Below are 15,907 nucleotides of genomic sequence, written 5' to 3' on the forward strand. Positions count from 1 at the left end.
CTTCCCCCCTCCTCCCCCCCCCCACACCGACGTTGTAAAGCTCGTTTTGGACATGACAACTTGTACTTCTCATTGTTCCTGGGCTGGCTTTGAACCATGATCCTCACCTCTCAGCCTCCCGTTACTAGGATTACAGGCATGAGTCATTGACACCCAGTAAGGATTGCTGTTTTTAAGTTTGCTTTTAATAAATTATTTAGAATATTTTAATATTCTGCTGTAGCACCACAGTGTTCTTTTCAGTGCATTAGACAAATTTAATATATTATGAGATGCATAAACACTACTTTTAAAATCCTACTTTTCAGTCTGACTTTGTCTTAAATATGTCATTCTGGATGCATTCTGTTGCATCCTAAATTAGATTGTGCCCCTTTGCTGTGAAAATCTATATTCCCTATACCAATCTTCATCACATTTATTACAGATTCTTGTTTCACTGCTTGTATTTCCTGTTAGTCTGTAATATTCACCAGTTTCTCTCTAGACCTTCTCATCAGGGTTGGCATATAAATAATAGTTTATTTGTGGACAAAAGAAGCAAAATATGATACTTCTTGTTTACTTCTGACTTTTATTATAATTTTAGCAAGTTTTATGTAGTTATTAATTACAGAAGAGAATTTGAGGGGGCTTGAAAACTCTAGAGCATTGCACAGTTGTTAAGTGCTCTTTTATCTCTACCATCTTTTCCTCTTCTTTTTCAAGAAGGGATATAGATGGAAAGAATTGGCCTTTACTAGCTAGATGGCTTTGAATAAGTTATTTAATCTTCCTTATGTTAGGTCTTCTGATACATAAAATTGAAATCATGGTATTCATATCTTGGAGTTTTGGGGGAAGATTAAGTACAGGATCTTACCTAGGATAAGTATTCAATGCACATTACTTCCTTTACTAAAGGTTAACAGGGAGAAACTGGGCTTAAAATAAGAAATTGCTTCCTGGAGTCAGTATGATGTAATGGTTCATTGCTCGAAAAACAAGGTATGGAAGCTAGTAGAGTTCAGGGCTTTTGCTGCATGTTTACATAATACCATCAAGCAAAATGTTCTGCTGCATGGTAGGAAGTCTCATGAAACAATAATGTCAATCCACACTTTCCCTTCCAAACAGAAGGCCAGAAATCTACCACACACTCAGATTAGGAATGTTCTGGTATGCTGATGTTAATAGGTCTGGTGTCAAACTGCTGGGGTTTGGCTGTAGTGTTGAAACCTCTCTACACCTTGGTTCCTTCATTAGTGAAATGATGGCACTGTTGGCACCTCTCATGCAGCTATTGTGAGAACTGAGTTCTTTGTGTTCATGTTTAACATGCACTTGATGGGTCAGTAAAGGTCAGCTCTGAAAAAATGTGATGCAAAATTATTCCTCACTTTCTGATTTTTTTTTGTTGTTCATGGGGCTTGAACTCTGGGCCTGGGCGCTGTCCCCTCAGCTCTTCAGCACAAGGCAAGTGTTCTACCATTTGAGCTATGGCGTCATTTCCGGTTTCCTAATGGTTTATTGGAGATAGAAATCTCATGGTCTTTCCTGCCCGGGCTGGCTTTGAACCACGATCCTCAGATCTCAGCCTCCTGAGTAGCTAGAATTACAGGCGTGAGCCACAGGCACCTGGCTTGATATATATATATATATAAAAGTTCTCATGTGTTTTAGTAGTAGAAAAAGGTAAACTTTTCTTTAGTAAAAGAATTCCATTTTGTGTGTGTGTGTTTGTGTGTGTGTGTGTTGCTCCAGAAGAAACGTAGGGCTTTATGCATACTAGTGAAAAAATACAACTTTAAATGACAAATGTCATATTGGTAATTCTGAGGAAAACAAACACTATCAAACTGCTACTACAAATGTTCTGAAAGAATATATATGTATATATATGTGTGTGTGTGTGTGTGTGTGTGTATTTTGCCTCTACTCATGGTTGAAGAGTTAACAGATATTCTTGCTTTCAAATAATATTGAAAGCTAAATGTCCTACTTTGTCCAGTCCCTTTTTTTTTTTTTTGCTGGTCGTGGGGCATGAACTCTGGGCCTGGATGCTCTCCCTCAGTTCGTCAGCTCAAGGCTAGCACCCTACTACTTGAACCACAGCACCACTTCTGGCTTTTTCTGCTTATGTGGTGCTGAGGAATCAAACCCAAGGCCTCATGCATGCAAGGCAAGCACGCTACCACCGAGCCACTTTCCCAGCTCTGGTCCTATTTTTATAAAAACTACTTCTATGAACTATTAAATTAGCAATATCCTATGAGTTCACCTTTTAGAATTGGCAGCAATCTATGTCTCTTCTGTCATGGACTAACCAATGTGTATAACTGCCACCTTTTGCAAACAACATTGATGTGACTTTTTCTATCTCATGAATAGAGACTATAGTCTTTCATTAGAAATTATTTAAAAATAGACAATTGTGTTTCCCAACATTTTTCTGAACCAGAGTCTCCCTTTAAACCTCTGAGATGCTAGCACATGATCATGAGGTTAACAACTCCTCCACCTATGAAACCATATCAGCAAGGTATTCCTAGCTTGAGTTTTCTACACTCTTTCCTCTCACTTTCCCAATTCTTGTGGAATTCACACAGATTTTATCCTTCTCTTTAGAGAAATAAAAAGTATATGTAGTAGAAAATATAGCACATATCAGGGGAAAGTCTGCATATCTACAGCCATTATTCAGCTTTTTTGAGACTCCCTTTGGCTCCCTCTAAAGAATCACTTTGTGCTATGTGTTTGAGCAGAGGGTCAGGAGCCTCCCACCTGGGTGGAAGTCACCTTCTTCCAACCTGCAATCAGTGTCTGTGGAGCAATTGGACATTACAGAGATGAGGGTGTCTTTCTTACAAGTAAATGTGACTGATCTTTCAATATCTCTAAGGCAATGTACTTAAAGTATTCAAGTAAATGTAATATTCTATAGGTACTCAGGATATAAAAATGTGGTGTCCTATTAAATGTAGAAAACATCCAATTTCTCCAAACTGAGCATATTAAAATATTTGCATAAGTAAGGCATTACGTGTGATCCTTTTCAATTTATTTGCTAATTTCTTTCTGTTGCAACTTGGTCTATCTTTCAGGATAATTTTGTTAATTTTATTCTATTTCCATAAATCATGATCACTCTGGATAGACATCTTTTCCCTAGGGTTATGTATATTCCGTTTTCTCTGCAAATCAGTTTTTTCTTTGAAGATTTGTTTGTGAGCCTTTAAAGTTCCCCAACTTAGGTCAAATGCTCAACATTCAACCTACTGGAGTTTTCAAAATGTATTTATAACAAAATTTCATTGTTATATCATATTCATTCAATTATTCAGTAACTCATAGATTACTTATACAAGCTTAAAAACTCATTTTGTACCTATTATATGCCACACACTTTTACAAAATCCTTGTGAAGTGGGCAATAGGTTTCCACAAATCACAGTTTACCCATGCAAAATAAAATATATCTATCTATTGCTTACCTTTTGAACTTTCAATGACTAGAAAAGAGTTTTGGAAGAAATTAAGTAATGTCTTCAGAAGACATATATCTAAAACTTTGACTTGAAAATGTACTTACAGATTTAGTATTCCCTTCAATAACTTCTTCATCCAGCGGCTCAAGTTTGAGATCCTTCAGTTAGAGGAAGAGAAAGCAGATAAAAGCACCCCCAAATTATATAATATTTTTAAAAGTCATGTACTCATTTAATAGATTTTCATGGTAAGATTTAACAAAAAGAACATGGCTATCTAAAGGGTACTGAAATAATTTTGATTTTTATAAAATTGAAGTGTCCCAATAATGACTGTCCATTTTTCTTTTGTAAGGAACAATTTCAGATTGTTTGTTATTGCTCTAAGTTTACTTCACTCAAAGTGGAAAGAGGTATTAAAACAGAGAGAGGAAAAAAAACATTAAAAAAGTAATGACTAGGTCTAATAGGTTAATTTCTTTTGAGTCAGTGTTCAATCTTCAGGAACTTTATTCTAATAAGTACACATTCGAGCACTTTTCCAACTGAAGATTGTGCACAATAATTTTTTCAATTGGCTAAGAAGTTAATTAAAGATTGTAGAAATGGAGACTTTCTGAAGTAACATCTGCCTTTTAATAGCAGAGCTATGGAGGTCCCCCTGTGCTACTCAGTAGTTGAATGCTGGACATGTTGTCTAACTTGTTTTACTCTTCCTGCTGTCCGATCTTCTGTGTCTCTAGTGTTGATCTAGCGTTTCTTCTTGTCTCTCACAATTTAGCTCAAACACTACCTTAATGAGACTTCTCACAGACCATCACTTTGAGTATCTTATTCATATTGTCTCACATTTTCTTCATTGCATTTTCTATTTTGTCTATTTTTTCTCATTTCTCAGACTTTCAGACTTATACAATTTGTTTTTTAGGGAGTGTGTGTGTGTGTGTGTGTGTGTGTGTGTGTGTGTGTGTGTATTTGCCAGTCTTGGAACTTGAACTCAGTGCCAGGGCTATGCCTCTGAACTTTTTTGTTCAAGACTACCACTTGAGTCACAGCTCCACTCACAGCTATTTGGAAGTTAAGAGATCTGAGTCTCATGGACTTTTCTGCCCACGCTAGCTTCAAACCACAAATCTCAGACTGCTGAGTAGCTAGGATTATGGACATGAGCCACCTGAGTCCAGCCATTCACTTGTTTTTGTCTGTTACCTCAAAAGCCAAAGATCTCATCTGTTTTGAACATTACTGTGTCCCTGCTGCCACATTGTCCCAGACACATAGTTGATAATCAATGTAGAGTAAAAAAAGAATGTCTGTATATATACCCCATCTCATTCACAGATTTTTCATAAATGTGAAATTGTATAATGAACAGAAATGCAAATTGAGAATTATATTTTTTGTTTTTAAAATAATTTTGAGATTAAGTGATTATATAAATTTCACAAATTTCACGGTATTGTGGGATAGTGATACTTAAAGTCACAAACACATTTTAAACTTCACAAGGCAAATTGTCATTATCATGGTTTATAAAGTTTGTGAAATCTATGACCTTTGACAACACAACTATTTCTTTCACATTGGGTGGTATGTACATTTCTTTACTTTTGCTTAATGTAAGCTGTTCCCTCTTTCCCTCTCATTTCCTCCCTCCCATCTCTGCCCTTGAGTTGCTTAGTTCATTTTCATCAATGAACTAATGGGCCCCTTATGGACCCCTCTGTTGTATATTTTTCTATTTCCTCTGATTCTGTGTCCTCCTCCTAGCTTCTCTCAGATGTGCATATATATATATATATATATATATATTGTTGACCACATATATAGTGTGTGTGCAATATGCACACACACCATATATGTGGTCAACAATATGGAGTCATTTAGAAATTATATGACAAATTAAGTAGAGGTCCTTTGTTTTGTGAGGCCTGTTTATTTTGTCGTATCTCCTTGCATTTTGAATTTAACGTCCACATACCAGGGAGACAAATGTGCCATTTGGCTCTCTGATTTTGGCTTACCTTGCTCAAAATGATTTGTTCTAGTTTCATCAATTTCTCTGTAAATGCCATTGTTTTGCCTTTCTAATGGCTGCATAATATTCCATTTTATATAGGTACCAAAATTTTTGGATCAATTCATCTGTAGTGGGGCTTCTGGGTTGTTTCCATATCTTGGCTATTGTGAACAGTGCAGTAATGAACATGGAGGTGCATGTGTCCTTGTATCCTGGTTCCTGTTGCTCAGGGTAGATGCCTAGGAGTGATATGGCTGCATCATAAGGGAGGTCTATATTTAGTTTTCTGAGGTATCTCCAGACTGCTTTCCAAAATGGTTGTATTAGTGTATATTCCCACCAGCAGTCCAATAAGTTTCTTCTTTCTCTGCATCCCCGCCAGCATTTATCATTGTCTGAATTTAGGATATGGGCCATTCTGACTGGGGTAAGGTGGTATCTCAGGGTTCTTTATTTGCATTTCCTTTACAACCAGGGATGGTGAATATTTCCTCATGTGTTTCTTTGACATTTTTATCTCTACTTCTGAGAAGTCTCTCTTTAGTTCCCTTGTCCATTTAATGATTGGTTTGTTAGATTTGGGGGAGGGATTAGTTTCTTGAGTTTTGTATATATAATGGATATTAGGCCTTTGTCTTATATATTGCTGGTAAATATTTTTCCCAATTGTTGGCTGTCTTTCTAATTTGGTAGCTATGCCTTTAGCTGTGCAGAAACATTTTATTTTGAATTGAGAATTTAAAAATACTTTATAGCTAGAAACTCAGACTTAGTCATGTCCTTGACTGGTATTTCCAGATACCATCTGAAGTTCACTTTTAAGTTCTACCTTCTCTGATCTTAGGTAAGAAAAACTTAAATCATGTGAGTGTGATGTCCTAATTACTCCTTTTTAAATGAGGATGGCCATGATGGGACTTTGTGAAGAATGAACAAGTCTTATTGTTGTCCTTGTCAACATGTATTTTTCAAACATTAAAGATGATTTCTGTAAATATTTCAAGCAAAACATAAGCTATAAAACATCAGATTCTTGCCATAAAACCCAAGAGGCTAGAAAGGCCAGAAGGAAAATCTGAGAAACCTGTAGCAATAGCAGGTGTTATTTTTCTCTCACACAAATGGAATTGGGTTTGGATTACACTGCAGGAAGGATTCATCATAAATACTTAATGTGCAGAAAGGATAACATGTGTTTCACCACATGTACATGTCCTTTGAACAGGAAATCAAACCTAGTGCTAACAACTGTGGGAAACAAGAGCTCAGCAGTAGAATGGTATGCATTTAGCAATTGGGTAGTTTTCCTCTAAAAATCTAATGTGACATAGAATAAGTTGTTGAAGAAAACTGAACTTGTACTGTGTCTCCTACTCGTTAAGCCAGCTCACACTGATCTACACCAGCGGGAGCCCCATGCTCAAAACCATCACCTGGTACTTTCAGCACAGCTCTTAGATACTGTTCTCAAAATGAAACCCTTTCATAGAAGGGGAGGGAGGGAGACAAAAGGCTCAGAGTAAAAGACACAGGACAATACTTTGATTTAAAGTTAGAAAAAGGAAAAAAAGGTATGAGCCAAGTTTGAGCTCCTCTTTTGAAAATAACTGTATAAATTTCAGATACCAAGCAAAGATAGTTTTGCCTAAAACTAAAAAGAGTTATTGATTCTCTCTCTGTCTGTCTGTCTGTCTCTGTCTCTCTGTCTTTTTGTCTCTGTCTCTCTCTGTGTACCAGTCCTGGGGCTTGAATTCAGGGCCTGGGTGTTGTCCCTAAGTTTTTGCTCAAGATTACATAGAGCTGTACCAGTTGAGCCCCAGCCACAGCTCCATTTTGGTGGTAAATTGGAGAAAAGCGTCTTATGGACATTTTTCTCTACCCAGACTGGCTTTGAACCATGATCTTCAGATCTCACCCTTGTAAGTAGCTAGGATTTTGGGTGTGAGCTGGTTCTGGTTTATTTATAGTGTTTAAATTAATCTAAACATCAGAACTCTTGTGTTTATTTTAATAGAGTTTAGTTTTCAAAAAGATATCCTGTATTTCTAGGCCTTACAGCATTGAAAACATTGAAAATTAATGTTTGTAGCCACTGTTTTTTTCCTATGAATTCTTTTAAACTCATGTGACAAATGGGAATGTGAAAAAGAAGTTGACTTGTTCTAAGTCTTGTAGTTTAAGTGTTTGTCTCAATAAGAGTCCGATGCAAAACACATGAATGAACCTGGCAGAAAGACTGAGAAGTCTCCAAGGTAGTTACCCTGAACTTGCTCTTCATTTGTAGGATATCCTTTTCAGTGCCCTTTCCATCCTCAGGATTTGAGGGTTGGCTTTTTTTTTTTTGTGGTGATAGCTTTAAGACCATGACTTGCTGACCCTTCTTTCGTACTAATTTAACTGGGTATTTCTGCCCACATGTCCTATTCTATCTAGAAATCAACACATCTGAAATATCAGTTCAGCTTTCTTACCCCCCCTTAGAAATGATCTCTCACTTGTCTCTCCTTGTTTTGTTACTGGTCTGTAAAAGAAAGGTTCAAATGCTCAGACTCCAGCTTGAGTTTCTACCACACCCATGAGTTGGTGCTGTTAATTTCACTTTGTCTTTAAAATGTGCATCTTCTGTTCACTCACTTAGCGAAGATCCATCCCTTGTCATTTCAGGCTGGTGCTACTGGGTTGAGCACACACACACCTGCACTTCCATTCCCGTCTGATACGGCCTAAGCTGTCCTCCATTGAATCCATTTTACATTTCTTTTAATCCAATTTGTGTCTTGCTGATGAGTTTACTAGCTAAAAAATAATTTTAGTTTATTATTTTCCAGTTAAAAAGTGATAAATTCCTCTTGTCTCGAAGGCCAAATTCAAATACCTCAGTCTATTACTCAACACCATTCATGGTTTGGCCTCTATCCTTCTATATAACCTTAATGACTCTACTTCCCTCAATGACTGAACTAAGCTGTTTTATCTAACCTTTGTTCATGCCTTCAGTACCTTTTCTGCTTGGACTGTTTACTAAAATTTTACTTCTCCATAGAACATACTTATTTATTTGTTAGCTGATTAGAATTTATCTCATCTTTAATGACAATACAGTTTCCTTGCAGTGAATTATCTCTTCTCATTTCTACATAGCACTGTTAGATTGTTAATCAAGGTGTTTCTCACTCCTCTATCCAAGAGCCCAGCATGTGACAAATACTTTCCAGCATCTCAGGTAGAATTGTAAACACACTAGAAATGGTTATAATTCATTAATTTCAGTGAAGATAACCCAAGACACCAAGTATTGGTTGCTACCTAGTCTCAAGAGCTAGCCTGTATGCTGACTTTTCCTGAATTTAAGTTTCTAGTTGATTTCTGTTGATTCTACCCCCACATATCTCAATTCTATTAAAATTAGGAGTGTGATTTCTGTTACTTACAATCAAATTCCTAATTTATTCGTCACTTTAAAAATAGAGGGCCCAGCATAAGGCTTCTTCTACATGAGAACCACTCCAGGTGATGGTGGCCACTCCCTCCAAGGAACATCTGTACTTGTTAGCATCTGCTCCAGTTCTTTGACATGTATCAATCAGCAAGTATTTACTGAACATTAGCTACCAGTATGAATCTTTTTAAAATCACTCTTTTAAAAATCAAAACTATTTTACCACCTCTCTCCTTCTGTGTGTGTGCATGCGTGTGTATGTGTGCTTATCTTTGCAAATAGACTATCGATTCTTCCAAGTCAGTAACCCTGAAAAATATCAGTGCTCCTTCTTTGTTGTCTAACATTCACAGGAAACAATTATTTTTACTGATTGACAAAGGATTCTCAAGGAGAACATCATTATAATATGATTACTTGAAATTAGCTGAATTAATTGATAAAATACAATAATTGAGAACATATAACTTAATTCCAAAGACCTCTTTATCACATCTTAACTTGCTTACTTAATCCTAACTTGCTTGCTTACTATGTAAGCTTGCTTACTACGTAATCCGTTAACATGCTAATTTCTAGGAGGCACATGTTGAATCCTATCATAGATATCCTAGTCACCTTCCCCAATCAACTTGAAAGATTCTCAAGATTTCAAGAAGGGCATTCCCTTTTTTTAAATGGCAAAAAATGTATAGTGTATTGTATATAGTATCATTACAGAGGGAAATATATTGAATAATATGGTCTAATAATTAATATAATAATAATTAGTCTGAACAATACTGTTTGTAGACTTTTAGTCCTAGAAATTGTTTAAAGCTTTTAAAAACCTAAACTTATATTAGTGATACTCAATATATTGATGTTGAGAACTGATTGTTGATTTTGGTAATAATATATATTGAATATTTGTAAGAAACAATGACATTAGGGAGGCAAATGGTTCATATATATATGACATTCATCTATCTATCTATCCATCTATCTATATTTTAGATAGATGAATGTCATTTCTAAGAACTGCTATTTAGCAGCATTCAAGCATCTGCCACCAAGGTCACTTAATAACCTAATAGAAACCTACTGATTTATTTATCAATCTTCTCTCTTATTTTAAATTCATTTGGGAATAGAAAGGTGAGAGTGGAATTCATGTGAGTTTCATATTTGCTTTAAGGATCAAAGAGAACACTCCTCTCCCAGTAATATGAAGCAAATATTCTTAGCTCTTGGCTGTTAGTCATAGGAAGCGGTGTTCGAATATCTTGAAAAGTAGAAGTAAGCAAAAGAAGAAAGAAGCACCTACCTTCTTTTCCAGCCTGTCAATTAATTTCTGGAGTCTGTTTATCTGGGTCATCCACTGGCTGTCTTCTTCTAGTAAGCCTTAAGAGATCAAAAGAAGAATATATTAAACTCGAGTCATTTGGTTATCTCTCTCCTTTGGCCCTAATGGAGTATAGAGTTATTAACTTGTAAACACTTTTAAAATTCGTATTTCTGGGAGTGCCTTTTAATTTTTTGATTACCAGAGACCTGTACATTTCAGTGGGTTCATTTTCACAGACCTACCTTTTAAAAATATTATCTGTATTGATCTTTGACATTGACAAGATTCTGCTGAGCACCATTTTCACTATTCATTGACACAGTTGGTTTGTTTTGGAAAAAAAGGAAACAGCAGTCAATAATTTAGATTCCATACCCTTGACCTGGTGGACATAAATTGGCACAGTTACAAGCATAGCCAGCTGCAAGAGAACTGGTGCTGCTTTTTCCACGTATTAAACTGAGTCTATGTGGACTCTCTAGTCAGTCTAGTGGTTCAAAAGGACACTTATTCCTTATTCAGAGCTATGAGATACATATACTATGTATATGGGGATGTAGTATCCATACATATGTACTTACATATGTGAACACACACACACACATGTACACAGCATATGTATCTGTGTATGGCACCAACTTAAACATTATACATTTTCTGATGCTATTATTATTGCTGTTGGGACAGTTATTATGTGAAAGGGGAAGGGTTATGGTCCAAGTCATTACAAGAACCTCTTAGCATCTCATAAGTCCTTATTGCAGCTTCTTCCAAATACTTTCCAGGTGTTTGTTGAGGTAGTATTAATTTTAATATTTATTTAAATGAATGTATGATTGTATTTAATACCATAAATCCTTGCTTTAGCTTGGAATGAAATGGAGTCAAGATCTAAATTACAAAGGAGTACTGCTTATATATAGAAACATCACAGGAAATCCTATTAACCTCTACAATAAAAACTAGCAATAATTAAAGAGGGAAGTGCTTCACATCAGAATTCATCTCTCTAGACCTGCCTTCTTGAGAGAAGAAATCAGAATGTAAAATGAATATTAGGAATTAGAAGTTTGTGTGTGTGTGTGTGTGTGTGTGTGTGTGTGTGTGTGAGATAGAGTGAGAGAGAGAGCAATGCTGTTTGAAAGAAATATTAAATAAAATTTGGATTTACTTTTTAATTCACAGATTAACATATTTCTTATCTGGGTTGTTCCCCAAAGCATTTAAAGTGTCAATCATATCAAAATCTCTATGAAAGAAGGATACTTCAAATCAATTCTGGTTTCTAAATAGTTAAAAATGCAAAGAATAATATATATTTTGCCTAGGGAGCCTAGAAGTTTCCTTCCTTCGTTCTTCCTCCTTCCCTCTCTGTCTCCCTTTCTCCCTCTCTCCTTCCTTTCCTTGGGACTAGACCCTGCCTGGGCCTCACAGTTGGTAGATTAACACAACCACTTGAGCTATGCCCTAAACTCTGTTGCTGTTTTTTTAATTTTTAAAATTTTATTTTAAAATGCCCCTTGAGCCATGCCTCCAGCCTCTTTGTGCATTCATTATATTCATGGTAGGGTCTGGCTTTATTTCTAAGCCAGCCTGGGCTTTGATTCTTCTCTTTGTGCTTCCCCATATCATGTTACTGGGATTGATAAATGCACACCACTGCACCTAGCCATTGGTTCAGATGCAGTGTCTCAAACTTATTTTTGTCTGGGCTGGCCTAGAACGGTGACCCTTTGATCTCTGCCTCTACAGTAGCTAGGATTATAGGCTTGAGATACTGTGCTTGGCTCTAATATATCTTGTGTTATATCACAAGCTTCAGAATGATCATCCATGACTAATCTTAACATGGTAGGAGACCAAGAAAGATCTTTTTCCCCAAATAAATTTAGAAGGTTTGAAGATCTAAAGCATATTAGGGTAGAGCCCAACAGGTGCTTCTTTGCTTCACGATGATGGCCAAAACTACAGAGCTCAAGTCTTTTGGGATTAAGTACTAGAGCTGCATTTCTCCTTGTCCACCATTGTTCTGTGGACTTCCCAGACAGAGCTCTGTCAGAACTCGTGGTTAGCATCAATACACTGTGCAGCACCTTTGCCATTTCAGCAGAGAAGTGTTCCATCACTATCATGATCTTAGTTACTTTTTGTTAAATTAGACATTGGAAAATATACATTACAATGACTATGCAGAAGCAGAAGAAGGAAGGTTGTGTTACCTGGACCACTGAGGTTAAACTGAGGACTGTTGGGAGAGAAGCTGTTGTGTCTCTGGACTCGACGACTTGATCGCTTCCCTGGCCATTGAATAGACAGGACTTCTGGCTTGGTAGGGCCTTGTCTGGAACAACAGAGAGAACACTGCACTTCAGTGGCAGAGCTTCAGCGGCTGACCTATAGAGCTGTATGTCTCTTGAGTATTTAATGGCATTTTTTAGAATAACTTCTCACACACCTACGCTAGACATCCAAGGTGATTTGACACTATAGAATTTGAACCCAGGAGGGAGGAGAAATCTGAGCTTTCAGAAAACAATGTATCTTAATTTGAGATTTCAAAAGCTGTCTTTGTTTCTGTGACCAAATTATTGATGGGGAAAAAATTTGTGTATGCTACTGTAATATTTTGCTTACTTTCAGAATATCTATAGAATTACTTTTCCTTAATTAGCTCTGTGTGTGTGTGTGTGTGTGTGTGTGTGTGTGTGTGTGTGTGTGTGTGTATGCTGGTTCTAGGGCTTGAACGCAGGGCATGGGCTCTATCTCTAAGCTTTTAAGCTCAAGGCTAGTGCTCTATCACTTGAGCCGTAAGTCTACCTACAGATTTTTGTTCTCAATTAGGTAATAGTCTCACAGAGTTTCCTGCCTGAGCTGGCTTTGGACCATGATCCTCAGATTTCACCTTCCTGAGTAGCTAGGAGTACAGGCGTGAACAGGGCCAGCTTAATTAGCTTTTTAATTTAATTTTATGATCAAAGTTATATATCTATTTTTCAAAAGTAAATAATGTTATACAACAAGCAGAAACTCCCTCCTCTAGTGCCTAGAACATACCTCAACTCTATTTTCACCAAAGCAAACTCTTTATTTTAGCAAATGGTTAATATAGAATATGCTTAAATCACTAATTTTTAAATTTTATTATTTATTAATTTTCCAAACATAAAACATTCAGGCCAAATGTGTATGTGTGCATATATATATATGTATATATTATATATATATGTCTATGAGTATATGTATATATATATTTATACACATATGTATATGTACACATACCTGCAGCCAGTCTAGGAAGAAAAGTATGTAAAACTACATTTTTAAAATTACTACCAAAAAGCACGTCTAGCTTGATGGTTCACTCCTGTAATTCTGCTTAGGAGGTTGAGATTGAGGTTTGAGGTCAGCCCAGGAAGTAGGTCCAAAAAACTCCAATTAACCACTAACTGCCCCCACCCCAAAGCCAGAAGTAGAACCATGGCTCAAGTGGTAGAGCACTAGCCTTGAGTATAAAAGCTCAAGGGTAAGCTCCTAGGATCCAAGTCCAAGCCCCAGGACTGGCACATTAAAAATATAAAAGAAGAGCTAGAGGCAGTGTCTCAAGTGATAGTCATAGGAGCAAGCAAACCTGTTGAGTATGAGGCTCTATGTTCAAGTGCCATTATCAACAAATAAAGCACAAAGGAAAAATACCAGGATGGATCCAGCTGAGTGGCATGTCCCTCTTTCCTATTCATCTTCCTTATTTGAATGAGGGTATGATGCCTAGATCTTCTACTGTTTGGACCATGAGAGAATAGAAGATATGCAGTGATGGTGTCTAAAAGGAAAAAAAGTGCTAGGAAAAATCAGTAGCAATACCATACTTTTCTCAAGCTGCCTTATCAGATGTCTTTAGTAGGAGAAAATAAGTCCTTAGGTGTTTGAGCCACTAGATAGATATAAAACTGTATCAGTCCTTTATCTTAATATCAGTGGCACATGGCACAGCCATAATTGAGGATTTCCAAAGCTCTGTTATATCAACTGCATTGAATTTTGGCCTGTCTCCTACGTCCTGAAGTTTCAGCTTTCCCAAAAACTTCCAGAAGGAGTTTTCTGTTCAGTTGGCATTTCCTTCCTGATTTGGGGGGAATTAATGCTTCCTTTTATCTAAGTATTCTTAATTCATTTTTTTTGGGTCCGGTCATGGAGCCTGAACTCTGGGCCTGAGCACTGTCCCTCAGCTCATCAGCTCAAGGCTAGCACTCTACAACTTGAGCCACAGAACCACTTCTGGCTTTTTTCTTTTTGCTTATGTGGTGCTGAGGAATCGAACCCAGGGCCTCAGGCATGCAAGGCAAGCACTCTACCACTGAGCCAACTTCTCAGCCCTCTTAATTCATTTTTGAAGGGTTTAGGGAAGGAGCATAAGAAATCACAGATACTTAATCTCCAATCTAAGTAAATATCCCTGTGGATCTTCCTATGGCATGAAAATCCCATCTCTCGATTAGCTTTGGTGGTCAAAAGAGCAGGTTATTAGATCAGAGATTCTTTAAGTTCAAGCTAAAGAACTATGCACTGTCTGAAGTTTTAGAATCACTTCTGGATGAGAATAAAGCCTTCCCTTATTTCTGTGGTAGATAGTTATTCAAAAGAAAAAAAAACAACTTTTGAGCCCAGAGAGAATCACTCATACCCCTGGATATAGTTGAAACTTGGAAAACAGATCAAAGTTGGCTATTCCATTATAAAAAAGAAAATTTCCACCTAATTAAACTGTGTTCCCAGAAATGTTAATGAGAAAGAGGGGTTTCTGTAAGAGGACAGGGGTTCCCTAGAGGGGGAACTTCAGCATCACATAATGATTATTATTGTCATTGGTTATTAAGTTCTTTCAAATGACATGAAATTGAAGTAGCTCCCTCTCAGTTAATTTGCCAGGTAGATTCCACCTGAAAATCTCACCTCAGTGCCACTGTAGCTGTCCAATCCCCTCTCTCTCAAATTGCCATTTTCACATGAATGGACAGCATCATTTTGCCCAACAGGGCATGTCTGGCTCATTATTTCAGGATGAACGATGCTGTGTGATTCTTCCCTGAGGCTTGTAGATGGAATAGATGATGTCTCTAAATTCGCTGTGTCCCCATGAGTCTTTGTATCCCTGTGATTTTACAAATACTAAACCCCAGAGCAATGTTGATATTGAAGGGGAAGCAAGATGATTACAGCCTGGGGAATTTTGATGAAACCTGGGGAATTTTACTGAATACAACTCAACTGTGTAGAGCATCATGGAACCTTCCTTTATAATAATAAGATCGATGAGTTTTTGGATACATTGATTTGACCTCTCCCTCCTTGGCCTGTTCTCTTCTTCCTGAGATCTGCACTACCTACTATTATTGCACTAATTTTCCCTATGTCTTGGTTTCCTTACATTATTCTTTTGTTGGCAATCATCAATAGAAATTGATGATGGAATAAAAGAAATTGATGCTGGAAGCAATCTCCAATGCCCCAGTCTATATTTCTGTCTATAATTCTAAATACTAGATAGATAGGCTTCCTTATTATCCCAGGAGAGAGGAGAACAATGAAAAGTCTTTTCCTCCTAAGCACTCCAAGTCTAATGAGACATGAGTAAGTGAGAGGCTGAGGTGAGTGGG

At 37.0% G+C, this 15,907-nt stretch overlaps 1 protein-coding gene across 1 annotated transcript in view; it reads right to left on the bottom strand.

The window, feature by feature from the left end:
- Necab1 (N-terminal EF-hand calcium binding protein 1) overlaps positions 1–15,907 on the bottom strand; it is a 158,751-nt gene that overhangs the window by 29,820 nt on the left and 113,024 nt on the right. Inside the window, exons 7-9 of the mRNA XM_013012451.1 lie at positions 12,473–12,594; positions 10,233–10,309; positions 3,572–3,625 (exon numbers count right to left, since the gene is read on the bottom strand). Of these exons, the coding sequence (XP_012867905.1) occupies positions 3,572–3,625; positions 10,233–10,309; positions 12,473–12,594 (253 nt within the window). The remainder of the gene's footprint in view (positions 1–3,571; positions 3,626–10,232; positions 10,310–12,472; positions 12,595–15,907) is intronic.

Source organism: Dipodomys ordii, unplaced genomic scaffold (assembly GCF_000151885.1).
Source record: "Dipodomys ordii isolate 6190 unplaced genomic scaffold, Dord_2.0 Scaffold17, whole genome shotgun sequence".
Classification (NCBI taxonomy): Eukaryota; Metazoa; Chordata; class Mammalia; order Rodentia; family Heteromyidae; genus Dipodomys; species Dipodomys ordii.